General features: G+C 37.1%; 1 protein-coding gene across 2 annotated transcripts in view; it reads right to left on the bottom strand.

Moving 5' to 3' along the window:
• The window catches only part of si:ch211-243j20.2 (uridine-cytidine kinase-like 1), a 35,372-nt gene that overhangs the window by 7,854 nt on the left and 15,792 nt on the right, over positions 1–11,726 (bottom strand). Inside the window, exons 6-9 of one of the 2 annotated variants that reach the window (XM_022192713.2) lie at positions 7,902–8,091; positions 7,548–7,609; positions 4,184–4,200; positions 7–105 (exon numbers count right to left, since the gene is read on the bottom strand). In XM_022192713.2, the coding sequence (XP_022048405.1) occupies positions 7–105; positions 4,184–4,200; positions 7,548–7,609; positions 7,902–8,091 (368 nt within the window). Of the gene's footprint in view, positions 1–6; positions 106–2,528; positions 2,549–4,183; positions 4,201–7,547; positions 7,610–7,901; positions 8,092–11,726 lie in introns of both variants that reach the window. The other variant, XM_022192712.2, reaches the window with a different exon arrangement.

Genomic DNA, 11,726 nt, shown 5'->3' with positions numbered 1-11,726 from the left:
TCTGACCTGATGATGGTGTGCATGCCGCGGACCTGTGGTGTGCTCTCCATCACACTGAGGGTTTTGGGTAAAGGCTGACCCTGGTGAGCCGATGCCAGAGCTGATCTGTTGAAAACAAACATACATTCAGAAATACAAAGTAACCGAGTCATAAAGGAACAAAACTCCAAGTAAAGATGATTTTAATCACATATCAACCTGGGTTTGTGTGTCATTTGATTATTTTTTTTTAGTTTTTAGTTACGTTTGGCTAGTTTCGTTCTTTTTAGCTCAAAGTTGATCAATTTAGGATTAAAGCAATACTTTTTCTAAGGAAGTATTAGATATTCTGATCACTCTAGCCACTTGCTTGATTTATCACCTTCTGACTTTTAGTACCTTTAAATGTGAGTATTTCTTTGCAAAAATGGCATTTTGACAACCATGAGATAATAAAAGTGTTTTATGACATGGTATCCAAGCCTTTCCTACATACATAAGTAGGTGATATGCAGTTTTCTTTCTAAGCAGTGATCCAGTCAGTCAGTTGATTGACGGAAAAAAACGACTTGACATTATATTTCATGCTTAATAGCTTCCGATGTGAACATCACAGAACCATGGTTAGTGACTTAAACTAAAGGAGACAAGTTACTTATCTCCATGAAAATGTAGAACATTGAATACACAGTTTTCTTAGATTTGGTTTTACAGTGAACCTGCCTAAAAGCTTATCATATAACCCCTTACATTTCGTATTACCTGGTTCCTGCACCTCTAATTAACAAATTTCAGAAATTTTAGGTTGATGTGTGAAAGCACTAAAGTTTTGATGTACACGTGGTGCACTCGATAACATAAAGGTAGGTGAGAGGATACTTTCATTAACTACAAAACGACAATATAAATGAGCCACTTGTTCCACACACCAGGAGACAAAACATAAAGAGGTTCAACGAATGAGCTGCAAACGTTTTAAATTCTACCACTAGCCACTGCATACAGAATGCTGCTTCCAAAACACATGCTGGCTGCGTGCTATGCGAAACAGATGTTTCCAGATGTTTTGTAAGTGTTTAACCAGGGGCTGGTTTCACAAAGACTTTCCCCTTCACTTAATATCAACAGATAAATTCATCAGTAGCCAAATCTGCGTAATTATAGACTATATTAACCAGGATTCATTTCAAAAATTTGACTTGATCTAATATTTTTCCATAAAAATTGAGCCAAGTTTTCCTTATTTCTGTGCCCAGGTGGCGCTGTTTCTATAGTTATGACAAAGATATCAAAAGAAGGTGGTGAAGATAACTGTTTAGGATTACAATTAAGGCTTATTTCTGTGAGTTTTCCCAAGTAGACCAGTCCAATTTACAGCATCTTTGTGCAACGGGCCCCTGGTCCTGGGGTTAGAAGTGCTACTATGATCTAAAAGCAAAATGGTGACTCTGATGAGACTGCTGGTAATCAATAATTAAGCCATTCCTGCTAAGAAACTCAGACACTCCAACATAAACAACCCAAGGTGTTGGTACTTCAACTGTGAGGTGTCTATATTTAATGGTACTGTTTGCCCTTTAGAATCTAATTTTTAACGAAGCAGGAGTTTTTGCCATCATGTCATTTCCAACAAGGTGTAGGAATCACAGAGCAACTGACACTGTCAGAATACGACGGCAATGATAATGTAGAATCACAGCATGATTCTGTGATTGTCAATACACTAAAAAAAACAACAACAATCTCCTACGATGTATTACATATCAGTGTAAAAAAAAAAGCTGTAAAATTTAAAAAAGCATGAATTATTTACGTGTTTACTGCCTTGTGGTGTTGGTGTTTGTATTATCAAATTTCTTCTTCATAACAATTTAGTTAATTTCAGCCAATTTCACCCTCATCCATTCGATAAGAGCCACCCCAAAGTAGTCATAAAGTGGTGATTTGTACGTAAAACTGGTTGTGGGAGTCTGTTCAGTGTCTCTGCATGTTTTAATTTAAATATCGATACTCAATGTCAGTGTATTGATAAAGTATTGCAAAAGGTAGTGATACGATATATTGCCGTACCAATATTTTGTCCTATCCCTGCACAGAAACATAGCTGAGCAATCATACAGATAAAATGTATGAATAAAGTCTAACAGTGTGTGCCATCACCTTAGGATGAAAAACAAGAAATGCAATTCTTAAAATTAGCAAATGTGCCACACAGCACTTGCAAACACATGCTTATGATGTTAAAGAGCAATAAAACAATCAGAAAGTTCGGCTTTTGCTGCCATCTCACAGCTGTTTTTTAATTTTTGGTGCATGCTCTGCCCCTAAAAGGATTAAAGCATGCTTCTGCTTAACCAGGACTAAAAATCAGCTGAAAGATTTTAAGGAAGTTCGGTTGTCGTAAGTCGTCAAATTCTGGCTCTGAAAGGCATCCAAGACGACTACAGTTAAAATATGCAGCCCATATTTTAACAAGTTAAAAAGGCCATACTATAAATCTGTGCAATAAAACTACAACAGTGAGAAAAGATGCACAAGGTGAGCCTCACATATCCCAGCGGAGCTTCCTCTGAAGAAGGTGAAAGATATTCATTTGATGAGATTGAAGTGTTTAAAGTGCACAAGAAATACAGAAAAAAAAAACATACAAAAGACAAGAGGAGAAAACAACAAAGGAGAAAGAAAGGGAAGAACAGTATTAACAGTGAAACAGCTCCACCATATCACTGAACAAAAGCCTGGTGGTTCTGCACTGAGGAGCAGCTCAGTTCAATTTATCTCATAGGTGGGTTTAGTTTAGGTGATTCAACTTAAGATGCTGCAAATTTAGTCTCAGTCTATAAACAGATCTGAGAGCAGCCAGAGTTCCTGCACATTAAACAAATCCAACTAAGAATTGATCTCAGCATTTATAGAATGACATCACCCAGAAAACCACTCTTGGTGAGAGTCACACTGCAGAACCAAACTCACTGAAGTGTTCTTTTTATTCATATTGCCTCACAGGTAAACTTAAGGTTGTTTTGTTTCCAGCACGTTTCCATCTACCCAGAATCTCTTAGCACCATGTGATAATGATTTTTTGCCTGTTACATCTCTTTGTGGACACAAATAGCTGCTACCTGTGCTTTAACATGCATCACGTGTCTAGTTACCAAAAACGTCTGTTGTTGATGACATCTGACAGTGTCCAGATTACGCTGGGCTGGTTGCATCATTTGTTGGTGTGGATGTATGTGAACAAGACCTGAGGAAACTCAGTTCATCCAATTTTCAGGAGAATGAGGATACTGGTGCTTCATAATAGGGGATTGTAAGAGTTTGTAGTTGACATCTGTTTGTACAAATTATATGTTTAACCCTCTGAACCTCAAAACCCACTGGTGGCTTTGAAAGGCTTGTTATCTTTAAAAAAATGTAAAAATGACACCATTTATCAGAACAAGACATTATAATTGTACACAATTACAGTTTAAAGAAATATCCTATAACATTATTACCACAATTTCAGATAAAATTAAAAATCATAGGAATTTTAATAAGTCATCAGAAAAATGTCACATTTTAAATGACATAAAAGACAATATTCAAAAGCACTTTTCAGGAATTGACTGGAGTTAAGAGATGAAATGAACCAGGTGGTGCTTCAGAGCTCAGCGAATCCACACAACACAAGAAACATCAAAAACTTAAAATGACCTGAAGTATCTTAGCGACAATACTGAGAAAAATTCAACACTTTCATGAAATAATCTAATTTTTCTGATGTCTGGTGACCTATTTTTTGACTCCATGAACAACTGGCTGAAAGTAGGCTGGCAGTGTAAAGAGGTGCTTTCACAACAAATCCTTGTATTTTTACTTGATCAAACAACAATTTTAAAAAGACAAAAATACTTCAGAGGAGACAAAAATCATACATTTCTGTATTGAAGGCAGAGTTCGATCAGAATGAAAGGTAAAGCGAACACGAATGTAAAGTATTACAGAGAAACCAGGCAGATCAGGCACAGAACAAAATCAAATTTGATTGGTTTACGAAAAAAGAAAGAAAAGAAAAATCTAAACAGAAAACCAAGACAGCTGTTAGTTTTGTTTCTGCACTGAAATTTAGTATGTTGAAAACAGGGTAAGTATAGTAACAGTGGAAGAAGGAAGGATGAGGGAGAAGATGATGGTAATATAAAAGCACTAACAGTCGTACCTCACAGTGATCTCACGCTGGAATGGTTACACAGCATTCAGCCAGGCAAGGAGGGGTCGTGCACGCACAAGGTGACACACACACACAAACAGTGAGAAACATAAGAAAAACAAAACATGAGATAAGCTACTCCTGAGGAAAGTATAATTAAAAACATGAAAACCCAAAAGAAAGCCAAACATTTAAAGCTAAACATATGTTTGTGTGTGGAAAGGTTTCCAAACTCAAACATCTCAAGTGTGAAAGTTAATTTCATGTTTGGCTGGACAAGAGCTAAATGGGGTCATACATCAGCTTTACGTATGATTAGAAGACCATTTCAATTTACTTTACAAACAAAATGACTGAACACAATTATTTCATGAGTAACGTCGGTTAAATACTTTCAGGTGTATTTAGTATACCTGCCTAAAACTATATGTAGATGTTCATAAACTGCTGCCTTTTCCATCTACTAATATCATTGTTTTAAATTGTGATTTCAATTTGTACTTCTCTCTGGTGAGACCAACATGTTACTGAAAACTGATGTGTTTCAAGTGTTCATCCCATCCTGACACACAGAAAACTTTGGCTCGATTCCTTTTTGTCTTTTTCATTATATTGTGTACTGTATGGTAAGAATATCTTCAATGTTTTCAGGTTCTTTACTGTGTTCATGTTTTATTGATGCCTTCTTGCTAAAGTATTTTCTCTACTTAACAAGAAAGATCTGAATTTGCTTTAAAACAGAGAAATGAAATGAATTCTTGTAGTATCGCAGCATTAAACCCACATACATGTCTGACCTCCATTCAGCAAGACGTGCAGTTAAAATGTGTTTTTTTTTGTAACAGAGGCATGCAGTCATATGAAGATCAACAAACCTGCATGGTTACATACAAGGAGAGCAAACAGTTGATACTAGAACCATTACTGCAGACGTGAATGCACTGACACACGAATGTGGATAAAGGAGGAGAGAAAAGAAGTGAATCAAGTCCGTTTAGTAAAGTATCGCACTGGACAGTATCATGCTAACTGTGTGCGTTCACTCATCCGTGCTACATACTGCAGGTGTGATGCATGTGAATGTGGCAGACAATGTATGTGTTCTGTTAGCGGCCATGAATGAATATGCTGAGGTTGGAACAGATCATAGTTCGTTGTGGGTCATAAAGCCAGTGCATGACAGTACAATGGGGTGAGGAAAGATGGAGAACACCTGCCTCCTCCCTACAGGGTCATTAATCTGAGGTACCTACTGCCGACCTCCATCCTACCAAAATCACTGGAGCACAGAAGCTAAAAAAGGATAAAGAGACCTCAGAAACCCTGCAGCAGCTACTGGATTAAGACTAAAAACTGTGTCAAGAAGAATACGTTTATTTTTACGATAACTGTATCATCTGTGAGGGTTAGGAAAGCTCACTGTGTCTTTTATGCTCAATTTCCCGACAGGATGTTAATCAGATAGTGGGTGCTAAATGTTTTATTTCAGAGGAAAAGCAAGAAAACCTGACCTTCACAGAATATGTTCTACTAGCACAGGGGGGAGGTGATCAGAAAAAGAAAAACTAGGCTTGTGCACATCATCAGAAACAGTCAAACAAGCTTTTTAGCATAAAAACTATCAGAGAGCACTGAATAGCTCACATTTTTAAATTCAAGTAATTAAATATAATTACTTTGAAATGGCAGAAAAAGTAAACAGTTGTAATAATCTTGGTCACTGATGCGCTAATAGTGCAGAACGTGTGTTTTTAATCCTCTCTAACTAAACCTGTTCTCTCCACTGGCTCAAAGGTGGCTGGCAGCGGTGTTAAACTGTTGTTACTGACCAATATTAAAAACAAGCAATGTAACTGTGTTTTTGATTTTTGTTTATTTAGAGATTTAAAGATATCCCTTATGGAGTCACAGAAGTGCCACATCAATAAATAAATAAATGCAGAAATATAAAGAGAAATAAATAAATGCAGAAATATAGAGAAATAAATAAATAAAAAGGAAAATTTTGCCTTTGCTTTTACCTTTTCTGTTTTTTCCTTTTATTTATTTATGTATTTACTTATTTCTCTTTATATTTCCACATTTATTTATTTGTTTCTCTTTATATTTCCACATTTATTTATTTATTTCTCTTTATATTTCCACATTTATTTATTTCTCTTTATATTTCCACATTTATGTATTTGTTTATTTATTTATATTTTGATGTGGCACTCCTGTGACTCCATAATCCCTGACCACCTGACAACCTTAAATACAAAACTCATTCTCTTTTAGCTCTGTGTTTGGTGTCCACCAACAACTGATGTGTGGCTCTTTGCCCTGCTAATGCTCCACTATGTTACACAGCTAAAACAGCCAGCTTGCTCTTGTGCAGGTACTGTACAGTTAGTTTTTATAGCCTTTTCCCTGCTGAAGCCAAAAACAGTCCTATGAGAGGAATGAGAGTGAACTGAAACAGTAAATTTATGTGCCAGACTGCTAAAACGTAAGTAGAAACTGGCTATGAACCTCTGTAAAGCTAAACGGAGCAGTAAATTTCATCTTGTTTTCAAGTTGTCATTTGAGACATTGTCACAGTAAAATATCCGGTAAAGATGCTTAACCAACCTGTTAGATTTACTTCCTGTCTCAGAATGAAAGTGACACTATCACCTGACTCAATGCCAATCAGTGAATGGAATAATCCACTAAGGGACATTCTGAGGGAGGGCTGGACAGTACATATAACGTGATAAAAATGAGTGATGTCCAACTGAACACATATTTACAGAAAGGCTGATTACTCCTGTGTGACAAATATTGCTGACTTTATGTTGCAAAGCCTATTATGATTAGCTGCTTACTAGAGTATATTTACTTAATTATTCTGCAACTACTGTAAAATTGACAAATTTCAGATTTGTCACAGCAAATCATTTAGATTCAATAGAAGTGCAAGTCCTAAAAATGGACTGCCTTGAGCTGTTTGCCTTCAAAGTCCAACAGGCCATGTCCACATAGTTCCACACCAGCATGGTTCTGCAAACAGCCAGCACCTTTAAAAGCTATGGCTTTTAAGAAGAACATTTATTAGCATGCATTGAGAGCTGATTAGTGATATCTAAGAAGCTCCCAGTACAAATGTAACAGCAGATATTATTTTAACCATTATACAAAACACTGGCTATGTTTTCCTTTGCTCACAGCAGCTGCAACTGGAGACTACAAAGAATAAATAGCAATCAAATAGCAGCGCAGTTGAAACAGCACTTTTATAACAAATAAACTCTCACAGACTGAGCAAAAAGTATTGAAACAACAAAGCCAAACTAAAAGTTCAGCTGATTCAGTAAAATCCAGAAAAACAAGCTGAATTATTGGGAATCCTTACCTTCTCCAACTGGCTGTGTACATGCTGAACAATCAAATCCAAAGCTACAAAGTTCTCTCCACCTGCAAAAAACAAAGCACAGGACCAAAATTTAACCAGAACTTTAAACTGAAACTGACACAATAAAGTCAATCATTTGTCCTTTAGAACCGAGTATCATTTGATATTTTTCGATGTCACTGTCAATTTCAGTGGAAATAAGTTAATAATCTCACTTTACTTTGGTATTTGCTGCTGTTTCTTGCAAAGAAGCTTCATCTACAACATGACAGATAATATAGAGGTCTAGCACCTCCAGTAATGTTCATTAGTTTTCATATTTCTGTGTAGTTAAATTGATAAACTTCCACTGACCTCTGGGAACCACGATGTCAGCTACCTGCACCGTGGGCTCAATGTACTGCTCGAATGCTGGCTTCACAAATTTATTGTACTGTTTGATGATGCCACTGATGTCCCGTCCGCGTTGGGAAATGTCCCTCTTCAGCCTCCGTATCAGGCGAATGTCTGAATCTGTATCTACAAACACCTTCATGTCCAGAAGCTTAAAGACAAGAAGGAAAAGAGAGAAATCAGTTAATTAAACTGGAATTTTATTATGCGTGAACTTATTTCGTTGACTGCTGCTGTATAGATACACATTTACACAATATTACGATGATGTCATGTTTCCCAAAATGCCTTACTTCCAGTGGGGGCAGACAGCATGTTGAAAAACTGTACAGCATTACATCATTATACTGATGACCCAGAGACAAAAGGAAAACACTTTGATTTCTGTCAAATAAGGAACCACAGACTCCATGTCTTTACAATATGCAGATCGATCTTACTGCCAGGTTTTATCACGACTCAACGGCAAATTCTGAGCAAGGAAAAACCTGACTGATGCAAAAATCATCCAAACAAACTGCAGAAACAAAAAACAACCATACAGGCTTCATCCTTTAGTGTCAAAAGAGCCAAAGGCTGCAAAGCTTTGGACCATTGAAAGAGCTTTGAGTTGCATCCATGGTTTGACATTTTTACAGCAGAAATATGACGTTGGGGTCGGGACATGTTTATGAATCCGAGAAGACATCAGTTATCATTGTCACTTTAAAAGAGAAAGTCAGCCCCTGATCTGTCAACTAGGCGCCATTAAACTGAACCTCAACTCAGCAAAACCGCGAAAAAAAAAAATCAATGATGCACCTCCACAACAGGGATGGAACAACAAAGATGGCAACAACCTCGCTCACAAAAAGAACTACTGACGACTGCTGAAATTAAAAGGATTGTGTGAGTGATTTAGACGAGGATGACAATGGGAGTGCAGGTATAACTCAAGTTGCACAACAAGCCAGTGGCTTCTGGCTGCTGTAAATCTGACAAACTGACCAACCCAAAGACGGCATGTTGCTGGATAAGCACGGCTGTCAGCTTGTAGGAGGTGAATGAAGAGTGGATTGTTCCCAAAGGTTAGAGAGCAACGCTGTGGTTGTAGATCATCTTCAAACGTTCTACACAAGGAGGCTGCCAGTTTTACCACAACAATGAAACAGAAAAGTGAAAAATTTGGTCAAAGTTAAAGCTTTTAATCCAAAGTAGACTCATCAGGTACTCTTGACTTATCAACCTCTCCTACAATCCTATTTTCACAATATGCCTGTGGCCTCTTGCATTTATCCATGATGCCTGTGATGTAGTAAAGAAAACCAGTGATCGCCCTCCTAAGTGAGATGAATGTGTGCCTTTATGGATTCTGAAAACATAAAGAATGTGTCTCCCTAAAAAAAGTTTTTTGTCTCAGTCTTAAAAGGCAATTCACAGTTGATTTTCTTGTGTACATGAACTCAAATAACTGCACACCTTTCAGGAAAAACTAGGGCTATATGTGCAAGAGCAACAAAAGAAAAGCATCACTAGTAACACAATTAGTGTCTTATACGGTGGTGAAAAAAGTTTTCGGACACCCCATGCATTTGTGAAATACTGCATTGAATCACTCTTAGGTCTTCAAGTGCAATTTCTTTTAGTACAGTCACAGCCATAGTATTAAACAAATCCTAAACAAGCTATTAAAAACTTGACATTGATTGATTCCATAAAAATATATAAGAAATTTTGAGTATTGGGTCATTTTGGTACCAGTGATCCACAAATTAAGGTCATGCTTTTTATTAAAAGACAATTTTTGTTGCTGTGCTTCATATCTATATAAAGCCAGCACATTTGAAAGTTCTTCAGAGACAAATATGGCTAAAACAAGAAGCCAAACGCAGGAAACACACCTGAAGATACAGATTCTCAGACAGGAAGGGTACAGCTGCTGCCAGATAGCCCGAAAGTGCAGATGCAGTCTTTCAGCAGTTAGAAACATTCTGCAGAAATACAGACAAACCAACAGCTTGGAAGACAAACCAAGATTTGGGCGTCCAAGGGTTTCTTCAGCAAGAAATGACTACATCCTGGTCCGCGTGTGCAGGGAAAACCACCTAATGTCATCACAGGAGCTTCAGCAGCAGCGGTCAAACCAAACTGGTGTCCTGTGTTCCACCCGCACTGTATGTGGCCGACTTTTAGATCATGGCTTAAGGTCCTAGAAGGCTGTCAAAAAGCCCCTGATTAATGAGAGACAGAGGATAGCCCAAGCACTCAAGAATTAGACAGCCAGGATCAGGAAGAAGATTCTGTGGTCTGATGAGTCCAGTTTCCAGCTTTATCTTCCTCCTGCTAATGTGTACTGTCACATTAGCAGGAGGAAGATAAAGCAGAAGGCCAGGCGAAGCGTTATCTCCAGCATGTACATTACTACCTACTGTCAAGCATGGTATCATGTGTTGAGGATGCATGAGTGCTGCTGGTGTTGGTCATCTCACTGTCTGTGATGGCACATTGAACTCTGCCAAGTATTGTGCCATTCTACAAACCTACATGCTTCCTTCTGCTCCGTCAAGGTTAAAACTGGATGTTTCAACAAGATAATGCTCTACTAAATATTAATTTGATAATGTGATGGTTTATTCATTTTTTGTTCAGTTTTGAACACATTCTCTGTTATTTGTTTGTTGACTTTGATACAGACAATGTTGAGAATTGACATATTAAAACTGTCAGCAATTTAGTTTTGTTAGTTTTTCTTGTAAAGAATAAACAAAAAATATCTAATTTGTCTTTGTTTGTGTCTGTCTAATGCAGCCACACCTTTTGAAACACAAAAAAAGGCTCTTCCACAAATACTACATGATAATACTTGAGATTGTGTCCACTGGTCATTGCAAGCCTTTTAAAGAAACAACATTTTTCTTAATTGTAATTAATTTAGTTGTATTTTTTGCGATATATTTCTCATGTGAAAAAAAGAAGTATACTTTGGAGATGTTAGGCAGGAGACAGACTGGTGACAGCAAAGACAATGAAATACAGATTAATCTTTTCTGAATAATTTCAGAATATCATCCTCTAAACTTTCGCAGAAAAACTTTTGTTCGAAAAGTAATTTACCTTCTGTCACTGAGAGCTTTTTTTGGTAATTCGATGGAAATAAAATTCAGTTAATGTGAGCACAGAGAGCAGGAGAGAAACACTGTCAGCAGTGGGCTGGATCATACAAAGTTTGAGCTGGGAGAAGGTTTAGCTGGACTTTTACCATATGAGACCTTTAATTCTGATATGGAGAAAATATTCTCTCATGGTATGTACATTTTTGTATTGACATATTATTCGTTTAACCCTTTTTATGCATTTATCAAGAGGGATCAGAAAGGGGGCCACAGAGAAGGGATTACAGGCATTTAGTGGGTGATTTTAATGAGCACTACAAACAGCCATCAATTCACATTTAGAAACATACATACACATCATGATTAAAATTTCAGTTGAGAAAATATCTGTAGATAAAAAAACAAGACAATAATAGGCAATTTTTGGCAAATCCAGTGCTTTAATGATCTGAAAAACAAGCTACTTCATCACAATAATGCAAAAACCCAATCCAATTTCACCATTAAGAAGCCCTATGTAATAATTTGCAACACTGCACACAATGGTCCAATACCATTAGAGAAAACATTAATGGTGACTGACAAAAGCCGAGCTCAGTTTTATTCTATAATATCACCAAATCCTAACACCATGAAGCCGAGAGGCTGCATACAGACATATGCAGCATTTCAGTTTCTTAAACCAGACCTCTTT

This window comes from Acanthochromis polyacanthus, chromosome 16 (assembly GCF_021347895.1).
Source record: "Acanthochromis polyacanthus isolate Apoly-LR-REF ecotype Palm Island chromosome 16, KAUST_Apoly_ChrSc, whole genome shotgun sequence".
Classification (NCBI taxonomy): domain Eukaryota; kingdom Metazoa; phylum Chordata; class Actinopteri; family Pomacentridae; genus Acanthochromis; species Acanthochromis polyacanthus.
The sequence above is the reverse complement of the archived record's forward strand: the minus strand, read 5'-3'. Positions and strand labels throughout refer to the sequence as shown.